The 18,406-nt window shown below is 40.1% G+C and overlaps 1 protein-coding gene across 1 annotated transcript; it reads right to left on the bottom strand.

Annotated features, from left to right (window-relative positions):
* Nucleotides 1-12,094: 12,094 nt before the first annotated feature.
* Nucleotides 12,095-12,941, bottom strand: LOC123191641 (40S ribosomal protein SA-like). The gene is given in 4 exon segments (XM_044604301.1): nucleotides 12,095-12,181; nucleotides 12,236-12,358; nucleotides 12,397-12,659; nucleotides 12,764-12,941. Coding segments are annotated over 4 exon segments (651 nt in total).
* Between the last annotated feature and the right edge of the window lie 5,465 nt (nucleotides 12,942-18,406).

Here is an 18,406-nt window from a genome sequence, read left to right as displayed (position 1 = left end):
AACACACGAAAAACAGAATCTGTCAAAAACAGAACAGTCTGTAGTAATCTGTAGCTAGCGCAAGATATGGAACCCCAAAAATTCTAAAATAAAGTGCTGGACGTGAGGAATTTATCTATTAATTATCTGCAAAAATAATTAACTAAATATCACTTTCCAAATAAAAATGGCAGTAGTTCTCGTGAGTGCTAAAGTTTCTGTTTTTTACAGCAAGTGTAACAAGACTTTCCCCAAGTCTTCCCAACGGTTCTACTTGGCACAAACACTAATTAAACACAAAAAACACAACCAAAACATAGGCTAGAAAAATTATTTATTACTAAACAGGAGCAAAAAGCAAGGAATAAAAATAAAATTGGGTTGCCTCCCAACAAGCGCTATCGTTTAACGCCCCTAGCTAGGCATAACAAGCAAGGATAGATCTAGGTATTGCCATCTTTGGTAGGCAATCCGTATGTGGCTCTCATAATAGATTCATAAGGTAATTTAATTTTCTTTCTAGGAAAGTGTTCCATGCCTTTCCTTAATGGAAATTGGAATCTAATATTTCCTTCCTTCATATCAATAATTGCACCAATCGTTCTAAGGAAAGGTCTACCAAGAATAATAGGACATGAAGGATTGCAATATATGTCAAGAACAATAAAATCTACGGGCACATAATTCCTATTTGCAAAAATAAGAACATCATTAATTCTTCCCATAGGTTTCTTAATAGTGGAATCCGTGAGGTGCAAGTTTAAAGAGCAATCATCAAAATCACAGAAACCTAACAAATCACACAAAGCCTTTGGAATTGTGGAAACACTAGCACCCAAATCACATAAAGCATAGCATTCATGATCTTTACTTTCAATTTTAATAGTTGGTTCCCACTCATCATAAAGCTTTCTAGGGATAGAAACTTCCAATTCAAGTTTTTCTTCATAAGATTGCATCAAGGCATCAATGATATGTTTAGTAAACGCTTTATTTTGACTATAAGCATGAGGAGAATTTAGCACGGATTGCAACAAGGAAATACAATCAATCAAAGAGCATTTTTCATAGTTAAATTCCGTGAAATCCATAATAGTGGGTTTAGCAACATCTAGGGTTTTAATTTCTTCAATCCCACTTTTATCAATTTTAGCATCAAGATCAAAAAATTCTGAATTCTTGGAACGCCTTCTAGGTAAAGGTGGATCATATTCAGTCCCATCATTATCAAGATTCATATTGCAAAAAAAGATTTAATAGGGGACACATCAATAACTTTTAGATCTTCATCATTATTTTCATAGCAATCTGGTTTAGCGGCCATCCTATTAACTAAGGTGGCCTGCTTATCCGAAATTTCAGCAGTCAATTTCTCAAGACGAGCAATCTGGGATCTTAAACTATTGAATTCTTTAGACATATCATCAAGCTCTTTATTCATAAAACTCATAAAACTTTTCTATTCCTTAAGCTCGTTTCTGAAGAAACTATTATGTTCAAATTGCAAAACCATAAAACTCCTGACATTGCTTTCGATCTCTTCTAACCTTTTAAGGTGGAGATCACCAAATTTAGGTAGAGCCATCGTGACAAGCAAGCAAACTAACACACAAGCAAACAAAAAGCAAGCGGGCAAAAAGAGGCAAATAGAGAAAGAGAGAGGGGATAGAGAGAGAGGGCGAATAAAACGGCAAGGGTGAAGTGGGGGAGAGGAAAACGAGAGGCAAATGGCAAATAATGTAATGCGGGAGATAAGGGTATGTGATGGGTACTTGGTATGTTGAATTTTGCGTAGACCTCCCCGGCAACGACGCCAGAAATCTTTCTTGCTACCTCTTGAGCACTGCGGTGGTTTTCCCCGAAGAGGAAGGGATGATGCAACAAAGTAGTGTAAGTATTTCCCTTAGTTTTTGAGAACCAAGGTATCAATCCAGTAGGAGGCTACACGCGAGTCCCTTGTACCTACACAAAACAAATAAATCCTTGCAACCAATGAGAATAGGGGTTGTCAATCCCTACATGGCCACTTACGAGAGTGAGATCTGATAGATATGATAAGATAATATTTTTGGTTTTTTGTGATAAAGATGCAAAGTAAAATAAAGGTAAAGTAAAGAGCAAAGGAAATAACTAAGTAGTAGGAGATTAATATGATAAAGATAGACCCGGGGGCCATAGGTTTCACTAGTGGCTTCTCTCAAGTGCATAAGTATTCTACGGTGGGTGAACAAATTACTGTTGAGCAATTGACAGAATTGAGCATAGTTATGAGAATATCTAGGTATGATCATGTATATAGGCATCACGTCCGAGACAAGTAGACCGATTCCTGCCTGCATCTATACTATTACTCCACTCATCGACCGCTATCCAGCATGCATCTAGAGTATTAAGTTAAAAACAGAGTAACACCTTAAGCAAGATGACATGATGTAGAGGGATAAACTCATGCAATATGATGAAAACCCCATCTTGCTATCCTTGATGGCAACAATACAATACGTGCCTTGCTGCCGCTACTGTCACTGGGAATGGACACCGCAAGATTGAACCCAAAGCTAAGCACTTCTCCCATTGTACGAAAGATCAATCTAGTAGGCCAAACCAAACTGATAATTCGAAGAGACTTGCAAAGATAACCAATCATACATAAAAGAATTCAGAGAAGATTCAAATATTGTTCATAGATAGACTTGATCATAAACCCACAATTCATCGGTCTCAACAAACACAATGCAAAAAGAAGATTACATCGAATAGTTCTCCACAAGAGAGGGGGAGAACATTGTATTGAGATCCAAAAAGAGAGAAGAAGCCATCTAGCTAATAACTATGGACCCGTAGGTCTGAGGTAAACTACTCACACTTGATCGGAGGGGCTATGGTGTTGATGTAGAAGCCCTCCATGATCGATGCCCCCTCCGGTGGAGCTCCGGAACAGGCCCCAAGATGGGATCTCGTAGATACAGAAAGTTGCGGCGGTGGAATTAGGTTTTTGACTCCTTCTTTGATCGTTTGGGGTTACGTAGGTATATATAGGAGGAAGGAGTACGTCGGTGGAGCAACAGGGGCCCCACGAGGGTGGAGGGCGCGCCTGGGGGGGGGGGGTAGGCGTGCCCCCTACCTCGTGGCCTCCTCTTTTGTGTCTTGACGTAGGTTCCAAGTCTCCTGGGTCTTGTTCGTTGAGAAAATCACGTTCCCGAAGGTTTCATTCCGTTTGGACTCCGTTTGATATTCCTTTTCTTCGAAACCCTAAAACAGGCAAAAAACAGCAATTCTGGGCTGGGCCTCCGGTTAATAGGTTAGTCCCAAAAATAATATACAAGTGGATAATAAAGCCCAACAATGTCCAAAACAGTAAATAAATATAGCATGGAGCAATCAAAAATTATAGATACGTTGGAGACGTATCAGAGATCTATGCCCAGCCGAGGCATAACAAGTACCCATCATAAACTCTCATCCCTCGCATTACATTATTTGCCATTAGCCTCTCGTTTTCCTCTCCCCCACTTCTAAAACGATTTGCAAAAAGATTCTCCTTTTCTTCGCCCCTCTTCCGTTCGTCTTCTTTGCTTGCTTTTTGTGTGCTCGTGTGTTGGATTGCTTGCTTTGTCACGATGGCTCAAGATAATACCAAATTGTGTGACTTTTCCAATACCAACAACAATGATTTTATTAGTACTCCGATTGCTCCTGCTACTAATGCGGAATATTGTGAAATTAATACCGCTTTGCTCAATCTTGTTATGAAAGATCAATTTTCCGTCCTCCCCAATGAAGATACCGCATCCCATCTCAATAATTTCATTGATTTGTGTGATATGAAAAAGGAAAAAGATGTGGATAATGATATTGTTAAATTGGAGCTATTTCCGTTCTCACTTCGAGATCGTGCTAAAACTTGGTTTTCATCTTTGCCTAAGAATAGTATTGATTCATGGAATAAGTGTAAAGATGCTTTTATTTCCAAGTATTTTCCTCCCACTAAGATCATCTCCCTTAGGAACGATATTATGAATTTTAAGCAACTTTATCATGAACATGTTGCACAATCTTTGGAGAGGATTAAATTAATGATTAGAAATTGCCCTACTAATGGTTTGAATTTGTGGATGATTACACAAAACTTTTATGCCACATTGAATTTTGCTTCTAGAAATCTTTTAGATTCGGCCAAGGGAGGTACTTTTATGGAAATTACTTTAGGAGAAGCTACTAAACTCCTAGATAATATTATGGTTAATTATTCTTAGTGGCACACCGAAAGATCTTCCACTAGTAAAAAGTGCATGCAATTGGAGAGATTAATGTTTTGAGTGGAAAGATGGATGAGCTTATGAAATTATTTGTTAGCAAGAGTGCTCGTACTGATCCTAATGATATGTCTTTGTCTACTTTGATTGAGATTAATAATGAATCTATGGATGTGAATTTTGTTGGTAGGAACTATTTTGGTAATAACGCGTATAGAGGTAATTTTAATCCTAGGCCGTTTCCTAGTAATTCCTCTAATAATTATGGTAATTCCTACAACAATTCTTATGGAAATTATAATAATATACCCTCTGATTTTGAGAATAGTGTTAAAGAATTTATAAGTTCGCAAAAGAATTTCAATGCTTTGATTGGAGAAAAATTGCTTAAGATTTTGATGATTTGGCTAGGAACGTGGATATAATTTCTCTTGATGTTGATTCTTTGAAACTTAGATCTATTCCACCTAAGCATGATACCAATGAGTCTCTCAAAGCCATGAGAATTTCCATTGATGAGTGCAAGGAAAGAACCGCAAAGATGCATGCTAAAAAGATTGGTTTATAAAAGCGTGTTCTTCTAGTTTCCGTGAAAATAATGATGAAGATCTTAAAGGGATTGATTTGACTCCTATTGAATCTTTGTTTTCCAATATAAATCTTGATAAAGATGGGACTGGATATGAGTCAACTTTAGTTAAAAGGCGTCCCAATGATTCGAAGTTTTTTTATCTTAATGCAAAAATTGATAAAAGTGGGATTGGAGAGGTCAAAACTTTAGGTAGCAATGAACCCACTCTTTTGGATTTCAAGGACTTTAATTATGATAATTGTTATTTAATAGATTGTATTTCCTTGTTGCAATCCATGTTGAATTCTCCTCATGCTTATAATGAAAAGAAAGCTTTTACTAAACATGTCGTTGATGCTATGATGCAATCTTTTGAAGAAAATCTTGAATTGGAAGTTTCTATCCCTAGAAAGCTTTATGATGAGTGGGAACCTACTATTAAGATTAAGATTAAAGATCATGAATGCTATGCTTTGTGTGATTTGGGTGCTAGTGTTTCCATGATTCCAAAAACTTTATGTGATGTGTTAGGTTTCCATGAATTTGATGATTGTTCCTTAAATTTTGCGTCTTGCGGATTCCACTATTAAGAATCCTATGGGAAGGATTAATGATGTTTTTATTGTTGCAAATAGGAATTATGTGCCCGTAGATTTCATTGTTCTTGATATGGATTGCAATCCTACATGTCCTATTATTCTTGGTAGACCTTTCCTTAGAACGATTGGTGCAATTATTGATATGAAAGAAGGGAACATTAGATTTCAATTTCCGTTAAGGAAAGGCATGGAACACTTCCCTAGAAATAAAATTAAATTTCCTTATGAATCTATTATGAGAGCCACTTATGGATTGCATACCAAAGATGATAATACTTAGATCTATTCATGTTTTATGCCTAGCTAAGGGCGTTAAACAATAGCGCTTGCTGGAGGCAACCCAATTTTATCTTTGTTCTTGCTTTTTAGGTCCTGTTTTGCAATGAATAATTCATCTAGCCTCTGGTTAGATGTGGTTTTATGTTTTAGTTAGTGTTTGTGCCAAGTAAGACCTCTGGGATAGCTTACAGTGATGGTTGATTTGATCCTGCTGAAAATAAGAAACTTTTGCGTTCAGGAGATTAGTTTTCATTTTTAGCAGAAGCGCGATAAAATACTTATTATTTTTGCAGAGGATTAATAAACAAATTGCCTAGGACTTACTAATTTCTCAGGATTTTTGGAGTTATAGAAGTATTCGTAATTTCTAGATTGCTACATATTGTTCTGTTTTTGACAGATTCTGTTTTCGCGTGTTGTTTGCTTATTTTGATGAATCTATGGCTAGTATCGGGGGGTATGAACCATGGGAAATATGGAATACCGTAGATATTACACCAATATAAATAAATAATGAGTTCACAACAGTCCCAAAAGTGGTGATTTATTTTCTTATACTAACGGAGCTTATGAGATTTTCTGTTGAAGTTTTGTGTTGTGAAGTTTTCAAGTTTGGGGTAAGGAATTGATGAACTATGGAATAAGGAGTGGCAAGAGCCTAAGATTGGGGGTGACCAAGGCACCCCAAGGTAATATTCAAGGATTCCAAAGATCCTAAGCTTGGGGATGCCCCGGGAAGGCATCCCCTCTTTCGTCTTCGTCTATCGGTAACTTTACTTGAGGCTATATTTTTATTCACCACATGATATGTGTTTTGCTTGGAGCGTCTTGTATGATTTGAGTCTTTTCTTTTTAGTTTGCCACAATAATCCTTGCTATACACACCTTTTGAGAGAGACACACATGAATCGTGATTTATTAGAATACTCTATGTGCTTCACTTATATCTTTTGAGCTAGGCAAAATTGCTCTAGTGCTTCACTTATATCTTTTTATAGCACGGTGGTGGTTTTATTTTATAGAAATTGATGAACTCTCATGCTTCACTTATATTATTTTTAGAGTCTTGAAAAACAGCATGGTAATTTGCTTTGGTTATAAAATTAGTCCTAATATGATAGACATCCAAGAGGGATATAATAAAAACTTTCATATAAAGTGCATTGATACTATGAGAAGTTTGATTCCTTATGATTGTTTTGAGATATGAAGATGGTGATATTAGAGTCATGCTAGTGAGTAGCTGTGAATTTGAGAAATACTTGTGTTAAAGTGTGTGAGTCCCGTAGCATGCACGTATGGTGAACCGTTATGTGATGAAGTCGGAGCATGATTTGTTTATTGATTGTCTTCCTTATGAGTGGCGGTCGGGGACGAGGGATGATCTTTTCCTACCAATCTATCCCCCAAGGAGCATGCACGTAGTACTTTGTTTCAATGACTAATAGATTTTTGCAATAAGTATGCGAGTTCTTTATGACTAATGTTGAGTCCATGGATTATACTCACTCTCACCTTTCCGCCATTCCTAGCCTCTCTTGTACCGCGCAACTTTCGCCAGTACCATAAACTCACCATATACCTTCCTCAAAACAACCACCATACCTAGCTATTATGGCATTTCCATATCCATTCCGAGATTTATTGCCATGCAACTTTTCACCATTCCGTTTATATGACACGCTCCATCATTGTCATATTGATTTGCATGATCATGTAGTTGACATCATATTTGTGGCAAAGCCACCATTCATAATTCTTTCATACATGTCGCTCTTGATTCATTGCACATCCCGGTACACCGCCGGAGGCATTCACATAGAGTCATATTTTGTTCTAAGTATCGAGTTGGAATTCTTGAGTTGTAAGTAAATAAAAGTGTGATGATATTCATTATTAGAGCATTGTCCCATGTGAGGAAAGGATGATGGAGACTATGATTCCCCCACAAGTCGGGATGAGACTCAGGACAAAAAATAAAATAAAATAAAAAAGAGGTCAAAAAATGAGAGAATGCCCAAATAAAAAAATGAGAGAAAAGAGAGAAGGGACAATGTTACTATCCTTTTACCACTCTTGTGCGTCAAAGTAGCACCATGATCTTCATGATAGAGAGTCTCCTATGATATCACTTTCATATACTAGTGGGAATTTTCATTATGGAACTTGGCTTGTATATTCCAATGATGGGCTTCCTCAAAATGCCCTAGGTCTTCGTGAGCAAGCGAGTTGGATGCACACCCACTTAGTTTTCGTTTTGAGCTTTCATAAACTTATAGCTCTAGTGCATCCGTTGCATGGCAATCCCTAGTCACTCACATTGATATATATTAATGGGCATCTCCATAGCCTGTTGATACACCTAGTTGATGTGAGACTATCTCCTTCTTTGTGTCTTCTCCACAACCACCGTCCATTCCACCTATAGTGCTATGTCCATGGCTCACGCTCATGTATTACGTGAAAGTTGAAAATGTTTGAGAACATCAAAAGTATGAAACAATTGCTTGGCTTGTCATCGGGGTTGTGCATGATTTGAATATTTTGTGTGATGAAGATGGAGCATAGCCAGACTATATGATTTTGTAGGGATAAGCTTTCTTTGGCCATGTTATTTTGAGAAGACATAATTATTTTGTTAGTATGCTTGAAGAATTATTGTTTTTATGTCAATAGTAAACTTTTGTTTTGAATCATAAGGATCTGAACATTCATGCCACAATAAAGATAATTACATGGATAAATATGTTAGGTAGCATTCCACATCAAAAATTATGTTTTTATCATTTACCTACTTGAGGACGAGCAGGAATTAAGCTTGGGGATGCCTGATATGTCTCCAATGTATCTATAATTTTTGATTGTTCCATGCTATTATATTATCTGTTTTGGATGTTTTATATGCATTAATATGCTATTTTATATGATTTTTGGGACTAACCTATTAACCTAGAGCCCGGTGTCAGTTTCTGTTTTTTCCTTGTTTTAGAGTTTCACAGAAAAGGAATACCAAACGGAGTCCAAACAGAATGAAACATTTGTGATGAGTTTTCTTGGACCAGAAGACAACCAGAGGGCTTGGAGTGCACGTCAGTAAAGCCACGGGGCGACCACAAGGTTGGGAGGCGCGCCCAGGGGGTAGGGCGTGCCCCCACCCTTGTGGGACCCTCATGACTCCACCGACCTATTTCTTCTGCCTATATATTCTCAAATATCCCAAACCTTCCAGGGTAGCCACGAAACCACTTTTCCCCCACCGCAACGTTCTATACCCATGAGATCCCATCTAGGGGCCTTTTCTGGCGTCTTGCCAGAGGGGGATTCAATCACGGAGGGCTTCTACATCAACACCATTGCCTTCCCGATGAAGCGTGAGTAGTTTACCACAGACCTACGAGTCTATAGCTAGTAGCTAGATGGCTTCTTCTCTCTCTTCGATTCTCAATACAAAGTTCTCCTCGATGCTCTTGGAGATCTATTCGATGTAATACTTTTTTGTGGTGTTCACCGAGATCCGATGAATTCTGAATTTATGATTAGCTTATCTATGAATATTATTTGAATCTCCTCTGAATTCTTATATGATGATTTGATATCTTTGCAAGTTTCTTCGAATTATCGATTTGGTTTGGCCAATTAGATTGGTTTTTCTTGCAATGGGATAAGTGCTTAGATTTGGGTTCAATCTTGTGGTGCTCGATCCTAGTGACAGAAGGGGAACTGACACATATTGTATTATTGCCATCGAGGATAACAAGATGGGGTTTTCATCATATTGCTTGAGTTAATCCCGCTACATCATGTCATCTTACTTAATGCGTTACTCTGTTCTTATGAACTTAATACTCTAGATGCAGGCAGGAGTCGGTCGATGTGTGGAGTAATAGTAGTAGATGCAGAATCGTTTCAGTCTACTTGACACGGACGTGATGCCTATATTCATGGTCATTGCCTTAGATATCATCATAACTTTGCGCTTTTCTATCAATTTCTCGGCAGTAATTTGTTCACCCACCATAATATTTTCGATCTTGAGAGAAGCCTCTAGTGAAACCTATGGCCCCCGTGTCTATTTTCCATCATATAAGTTTCCGATCTACAATTTTAGTTTCCTATTTACTTTCTTTGCAATCTTTTACTTTCCGTTCCATACACCAAAAATACCAAAAATATTACTTTACCATTTATCCATCTATATCAGATTTCACTTTGCAAATAACCGTGAAGGCACTACAAGAAATATGTCAACTTGTGACCTTGACTATTGGTCACTGAAAGGTCATTGTTTTTCATTTGTGACCATTTTTGACCAAAAACAGAAGGTCAAAAGCTGGCAGTCGTAAACTAAAATTAACGACCTTTTCTATGAGAAGGCCGTGGACGTTTACGACCAAAATATGCCTATTGTTTTGTTTTGGTCACTAGCAGCCTCCCCAGGCCACGTAGGCATCCGACGTGGCAATCTGATGTGGCACAAGAATCAGCCCGGTCCAATTCGATTTTCTACATGGGCCTAGCCCAACAATTCAGCACATTTATATTTTTTTGCTGCTAATTTTGGTGAACTACACGGGCCAAGCCCTACAATTTGGCCTTTTTATTTTTTGGGCAATGGCCTTTTTGTACCAGCAGTTTTAGTTTTCTTTTTTTATAAAATGGGTCCATTAGTAAAACAGGTCCGACTTGTCAGGTTCTGATAAATGGGTCCCAGCTATTAGGCTCAGATTCTTCATATTTCAATTTGACATCATATTTGAATTTCATAGTAAGAAAATAACCAGTATTTAAAAAGGCAAGTAGAAAACACACATAATTATTCAAATAACAATAGCCAGATTCACTACAAGCTCTACAAATGACACGTAATACAAGCTCTAACAAGCTCTACAAGCTATACAATGCTTTACAAGCTCTACAAATGCAAAGCTCTACAGTACTTTACAAGCTCTCCAAGTAATGTTACAAGCTCTACAAGTGTTTTCTTCTTCAGCATGGAGCTACTTCAACAGCGGTCAAATGTCGGACTCACGGACAGACATAGTCAGGACTGGGCTGACAGAAATACAACATGCCTTCCACAGTCGCCCTGTTACATGAATCAGCTTAGAAGAATTAGAAAAACCGGAGCCAATATATTATGAACATTCCATTCAAAAAAAGGAGTAAATGAGTAAAGGACAATTTTTTATAGAATGATAAACACATTTCAGCTAGTACATGTTAAAATGAGGTATTCATACAAGACAATAGATATAATATGAATATGCATGGCACAAGTGCATGTCCTGCTACTTAACTTCAACACATTGTGCTGAAACAACAATATCATTATACTACAATGGCCATCCATTCAACACGCAAGATCTAACATTACTAGTCAGAACACACAAACTATAAGCACATGAAGAGGAACCACGAATGGAATCGGGGAACTCACATGAAGACGATGAAGGCGCTCAGAGGGTGCTTGGCCTTGCTCTTCTTCACCGCGAGCCTGCGCCGCCACAACAGAAACAACATCAGCAAACCAAACAGAATCAAAATCCAACGCGAAACAGCAGCAGCCACCAAGGGAACGAAACAAGATGGGAGACGAGCAAGGGGTCGGGTCGGGGCATGAATGTGTAAATGCATGAATGGTTCTTCAGATCAACTTCAAAGCTAGCAGCAAGCATGTTTAAACATCTTAGCAACATTAGTAAACAACTTAGCAAGCATGTTTAAACAAAAAAAAGACACTATGTCAAAATGAGAGTCTTTGATCTTAACAGCACAGAGCAATCACATACATTCTACTATTAGTAGTAAACCTTGAGTGCAATTGTAGATGTTCTGCTGGTTATACTTTATTAAACTAAGACAATTATTGTAGGTGAAAGCAATGCTCCTAGTATATCATCACTGTAACATCAAACTATTCTGAATGTAACAGAGGAAGCACAGCCTAATCATGTGCAGTCAATTCAAAATAGAAGGGAACAGATGATTATTAATAGGTTACAAATGTCACACAAGAAATGAAAAATTGATGAGCCAAATGATGATTAGTTAATTTAAATTGAAAGGAAGCCCACTGTTTCCCTACTCTATCTATCCATGATTTCTTTTTCTGAAGCAAGCATCATCAAAGAGTACACTCACAGTCTATCATGATTTGTCCCGAGAAATTTATTGCAGAAATATCATTTGGCATGCTCAATCAGCTAACTTTAAGTAACTTGGTTAACTACAACAGCTAGTTCTGAGCAATCTATAGTAACCAGGTGCAAGGGACAAATGAATATGAGCTTGGTTAGGACTGAACAAATAATACAGGGGCATAATACCAATCCTACACACTTCACTTCTATGCTGGTAGGAATAGGATAGCAGTACAAGGTAACCCTGCAAGCTTTGCTTCAGAGAAGCAGCTAATCACTTTGGACTGATTGAAATTGTGTGTCAAACCCACTGAACAAATGCTGAGACGCAATGTCCCAAGCAGCAGCTCGATTCACCTGCAGCAAAACACAGCAAGAAGAAGTTCAGAATATCAACTAACAGAACCGTACATCATGCAAGGACGGTCGATCTCTGGGAATCTGCAGAACCATCCTGGCCTAGAGCCAGTAGATGCATCACGCAAGAACTCCGTCATCAACATAGCTGCATCTAACACACACTACTAGTATATCCTACTACTGGAGTAGTTTGGCATGGCAAAGAAATTCACCTGGTGGTCGGTCCTTGGGTCAGTGAGGATGAGCAGGCGTGGCTCGCTGAAGGAGGTCTGCATCTGGTTGGTGAAGGTACCAGGGGTGTGCCTCCCGGCGATGGCGTTGGCACCGGTGTGCTGCGCGAACTTGAGGACGACGCGCTGGCCGTAGGGGCGGGCGGACTGGACGATGATGTCCTGGGGGTTCTCGATGGCCACGATGACCCTCGCTGCGAGCTGGAGCTTCTCCCACGTCTTGCCCAGATTGATGATGTAGATGCCTAGGAATCACAAACCAGAAAGAATGCATCACATTCCATAGTCCATCTCAAAGAAGTACAGAAGCATGATCCATGAGGTAAAGCTAGATCGGAGGCAGTTCTACCGTCCAACGGCAGATCGGGGGCGCACAGGTAAAGCCAGATCCATGAGGAGGACAAGCGCTTGGTAGGACAAGAGGGCTTGAGCGTGGACGTACCGTCGGATTGGCACTTGTAGGCGTAGCGCTCCATCTGGAAGTCGCAGTTCTTGGTGCCGAGGTGGATGTCGGCGGCGAGCATCATATGTATGTCCTACTCCTTCTAGGACAGCACCCGCGGGGCCTCTCCAGCCGCCGCCGACATGGCTGGTCGGATCTGGCCACGACATGAGCAGCTCGAGTCATCCTAGGAAGAGAGGGAAGGGGCCGCCGGAATTGAGGTTGGGGCAGAGTCGAAGTTGACCGCGGAGGGCGAGCTGCGGCGCGGGGGAGTGGAAGGCGAGGGTGGGGCTGGAGGTGGAGGTGCACGCGGAGGTTGGAGGTGGAGGCCGCGCGGAGGCGGACGGCAGCAGATCTGAGGGACGGCGGCGGCGGATCGGTGTCTTGGAGTCGGGCGCCTTCGGCGATGGCGGCGAGGAGATGGGGGGAGGAGGAGGAGTGCGATGGGAGTAGGGGGTCGAGGATCTGAGTTAGGGTTTGGGTAGGTGGTTGCGGGTGGGGTTTTCTTTTTCATTTCTTTTTTTCTTTTCTGTAGATGGATGGATGGATGTGGGAAGAGATGGATGTGGGAAGAGATGGATGGATGGGCGCCATGTCATCGATCCGTGTGACTACGAATTCCACCAATGAGAATAGAGCACATATAATTGTGTTTCTTTTTTTGTTTTTCTTCTATTTTTTCACATGAAAATTCAAAAAATGATCTCATATTTTGCACAAGTTTACATCTTGGATTGGTAAACAATATCGACGAAGGGATTTTTTATTTTCTTTGCAAGATTTTTTTTCCATTTTTCGAGTGCCCAAAATGAATTTTTTTGTGAAGGACCTACCATATATTTGTTGCAAAAATGGACCAAATAAATTTTCTAAAATACTAGGACATATTTAATGCACAATTGACCAAATGGTTGGGTGTAAAAAGTTTTGATCCACCTCTCGTGAAAAAGACAAATTTCTGCCGATTCAGCTGGAAGCGGGTCAAATTTGAATTGTAGCTGCCTCGCAGTTTGCTCTTTAGTTTTTCCAAAATTCATTTATAGGTACATAAGTATCTATTTAATCATAGAAACAACAAAAGTTTTTCAAGATTCAACAACTAGCTATGAACGATCATGCCCGCCGTTTTGACCGCATTTTGAAACGGACATGAAAAATTCAAAAAAAAAATCAAAAAATTGGAAAACCTTCGCATTGTGTCATTATATGTGGCAAAGTTGCCAGAAAAAATAATAAACTTGTAATACGCAATTTTTTTTAGAAAAAGTGTTCTCAGAAATGAGCTATCATGCGTGAAGATTCATGGCTTTCAAGCTAAATGATCAATCTTATGGCCACATTCATGGCATAGTTTGTTCAAATGATCCCATATTGTGCACAAGGGTGCATCTAGGAATTCCAAACAATGTTGCCTAAGGGGGTTTTCATTTTCTTTGCATGGAAAATTCATTTTCTATTTTTCGAGTGCCCGAAATGAGGTTTTTTTGTGAAGGACCTACCATATATTTGTTGCAAAATTGTACCAAATCAATTTTCTAAAATACTAGGACATATTTAATGCACAATTGACCGAATGGTTGGATGTAAAAAGTTTTGATCCACCTCTCCTGAAAAAGACAAATTCCCGCCGATTTAGTAGGAAGCGGGTCAAATTTGAACTGCAGCTGCCTCATAGTTTGCTCTTTAATTTTTCCAAAAATCATTTCTAGGTACATAAGTATCTATTTAATCAGAGAAACACCAAAAAAATTCAAAGATTCAACCACTAGCTAGGAACGGTCAAGCCCGCCGTTTTGACCGCATTTTGAATCGGGCATAAAAAATCCAAAAAAATCAAAAAATTGGAAAACCTCCGCATTGTGTCATCATATGTGGTCAAGTTACCAGCAAAAATTATAAACTTGTAATACAGTAATTATTTTTAAAAAGTGTTCTCAGAAATGAGCTATCATGCGTGAAGAATCATGGCTTTCAAGCCAAATGATCACTCTTATGGCCACATTCATGGCATAGTTTGTTTAAATGATCTCATATTGTGCACAATGGTGCATCTTGGAATTCCAAACAATGTTGCCTAAGGGATTTTTCATTTTCTTTGCACGGAAAATTCATTTTCTATTTTTCGAGTGCTCGAAATGAGAGTTTTTTGTGAAGGACCTACCATATATTTGTTGCAAAATTGTACCAAATCAATTTTCTAAAATACTAGGACATATTTAATGCACAATTGACCAAATGGTTGGGTGTAAAAAGTTTTGATCCACCTTTCGTGAAAAAGACAAATTCTCGCCGATTTAGTTGGAAGCAAGTCAAATTTGAACTGTAGCTACCTCGTAGTTTGCTCTTTATTTTTTCCAAAAATCAATTCTAGGTACATAAGTATCTATTTAATCAGACAAACACCAAAAAATTCCAAGATTCAACCACTAGCTAGGAACGGTCAAGCCCGCCGTTTTGACCGCATTTTGAAACGGGCATAATTTTTTTAAAAAAAATCAAAAAATTGGAAAACCTTCGCATTGTGTCATTATATGTGACCATGTTTCCAGGAAAAATAATAAACTTGTAATATGGCAATTATTTTAAAAAGTGTTCTCAGAAATGAGCTATTATGCGTGAATATTCATGGCTTTCAAGCCAAATGATCAATCTTATGGCCACATTCTTGGCATAGTTTGTTAAAATGATCTCATATTGTGCACAAGGGTGCATCTTGGAATTCCAAACAATGTTGCCTACGGGAGTTTTCATTTTCTTTGCACGGAAAATACGTTTTCCATTTACCGAGTGCCTGAAATGAGTTTTTTTGTGAAGGACCTACCATATATTTGTTGCAAAATTGGACCAAATCAATTTTATAAAATACTAGGACATATTTAATGAACAATTGACAAAATGGTTGGGTGTCAAAAGTTTTGATCCACCTCTGGTGAAAAAGATAAATTCCTGCCGATTCAGCTGAAAGCGGGTCAAATTGGAACTGCAGCTGCCTCATAGTTTACTATTTATTTTTTCAAAAAATCATTTATAGTTACATAAGTACCTATTTAATCATAAATACATGTTTTGGTGGCGATACATCGAGGTTTGGGCGGTGGCCAAGGCCCCCAACTCTAGAGCGTGTGAACTCGCATGCCCGCCGCATGGTCACCGCGTGACCGTGGCGTTGCCATGTGTTCTGGGCAGCCTAGGCATGTCTAGTGGGTTGGGCACTCCCCAATTAGTTGCTAGGAAGAAAATGAAAATTACAACATAAGATTCTTACGAGGAGACTGATCGATGCTCAAACATGAATTAGCAGCCAAGTGTTTGATTAGCGGTGCGGGAAATGTACATGGCTAATGGGCGTGAGTTTTGGCTGAGGATGATAAGTTACTAAGAAGACCGTCTTAAAAAAATTTCAGCTCAAAAGGAGGAGCCTAGGTGGTACTTGCTTTGCAAAGTACCACACTGGACATAAATACGAATGTTGAAGCTGGGCTCAAAATGATGAATGGATTGAGCTAGCATTTGGTGGAGGATGGTTATTTGGGCATAGGAAAGCACTGTAGAAAATGGATACTATTTGGACATGCCAAAGTGGTACTTCCTTCACAAACTGTTGTTCTGAACAAAATAGGAAAATGAATATTGTTGAATTATTTTTGAACTAGGCAAGGAAGGTTTTTTTACATATTTGACAAAGATATGACCCAAAGAATTTATGAGATTTTTTTGGGAATTTTGGGAATGACAGAAATATAGGTTGCTTCACAACCTAGGGCAAAAACTGCCACATGGACATGACACATAGGCAAAACTGATGAGGTGGCACCTAGTCATAGCAACCCACCACAATTTACAAGGCTATGACCATCTATATTGGTTGTTAACAACTAGAAATAAGGAAGCGGACTAGCGCTGTTTGCTTTATGACCATTTCATGTAAGGAAATTACGACCTTTCTGACCAAAATGGTCGCAATGGTTTAGGGTTTGGAGCCCCCCGAACAGCTTTTGACCAATTGGTCTGAAATGGTCATAGATCTATGACCAATTCTTCCAGGGTCACTGACAGAAGGTCACTAGTTGACATATTTCTTGTAGTGAGGGATTGACAACCCCTTTGTCGCGTTGGGTGCAAGTTGGTGTTTGTTTGTGTAGGTATTCGGTGGCTTGTTGCGTTGTCTCCTACTGGATTGATACCTTGGTTCTCAAAAGCTGAGTGAAATAGTTACTCTACTTCGCTGCATCACCCTTTCCTCTTCAAGGGAAAAACCAACACAAGCTCAAGAGGTAGCAATATCGAGTTTCCCAAGTGCTTCTGAGAGCCGAGCCGTAGCTGTTTTTGGCAACAAGGCACCCGTCCCGCTCGCTCCGCCATGTATTAATGGTTCAGCCATCGAGATCCCGACAGAATACATTGCACCCACCGATCTGATCGGTCGGCGCCTTAGGCGTCCTTGCGAGTAACTCTAATCGCCTCAAGGCAGTCTCCGGGTTTTCCACAGGAAAAAAAGAAAAAAAGAGGGGGATTCCGCAGTCAGCTGGCACAACTACATGTCTACTCCTAAAGGAGGAGTCTGTAGTCATGTTCGTACATCGTTGGTATAGTTCACTTCGTCCCCCTCAGCGCTCCATTAATCAAAGGATCTCCCACCGATTCTTTTCAAAACAAACTGCACACCTCGTTTGGTTGTTTCCAAACAAGCCGATCCCTCACCAACCTACCGTTTCCTTGGAAAAGCATAACATGATCAAAACATGCCTTGCCTTGACCGACACAGATTTCACAAATCAATCTTTATCCAATCCACCGCAGCTCCCACTGATCCCCTTTCCTCATCCCTGCTGCCTCGCCTTCCAATATGTTTGTTAGCCCTCTTCTATTGCAATTGTCCAGTCGTACCACACAAACGGTCCTCCGACCGTCGTGGTGCTGGTGGCGTCCAGCGTGCTCGCCAGGGCCAGGGTGGACTAGGTTTCGGTGTTGTGTCTGGTGAAGACGACGGGATGCAGTTGCATGCGGCGAACCTGTAGAAGATGATGTCTATGTGGATGTAGAGGCAGATGCACTAGGAGGCGTGTGTGGCGCTGGCGTGGGCTCAACTTGCATGGCACAGATTTGGGAAGAGGCCAGCTCGGTGGCGGCTCGTGATCTGGGAGACGCACTCGCACGTGACAAGCCCGACGCCCATCATGCGTGTGTTCTGGAGGCACCATGTGGTGTATGCCACATTGCCGCGTGGGTTGCGCCTGCATGGCGTGCTGACCCGGAGCAGATCCTCCGTCGCCTCATCACCGGCCGCTCAAGGTCGGCATCACATGATCACCAAGGCCTGTGAAAACATCTTCATGCCCACCGCTCACTCTACTGTTGCCCATGCAGCGCACTCGCCAAGGCCAGGGGTGGATAGTTCTTTGATGCTGGCACTGCTGTAGACGGCAAGAATCAGAGGGAGGGAGGCTATCGTGTTGAGACGTCGGCGCTCCGACAATGGAAATGTTGTTTCTCAGAGCTAGCAGGAAGGAGGTCGATGGCTCCCCGTCGTAGTAACGCCATACTGAAGCG

Source organism: Triticum aestivum, chromosome 2A, assembly GCF_018294505.1.
Source record: "Triticum aestivum cultivar Chinese Spring chromosome 2A, IWGSC CS RefSeq v2.1, whole genome shotgun sequence".
NCBI lineage: Eukaryota > Viridiplantae > Streptophyta > Magnoliopsida > Poales > Poaceae > Triticum > Triticum aestivum.
Note: the sequence above shows the minus strand (reverse complement) of the source record. Positions and strands in the feature narration are given on the sequence as shown.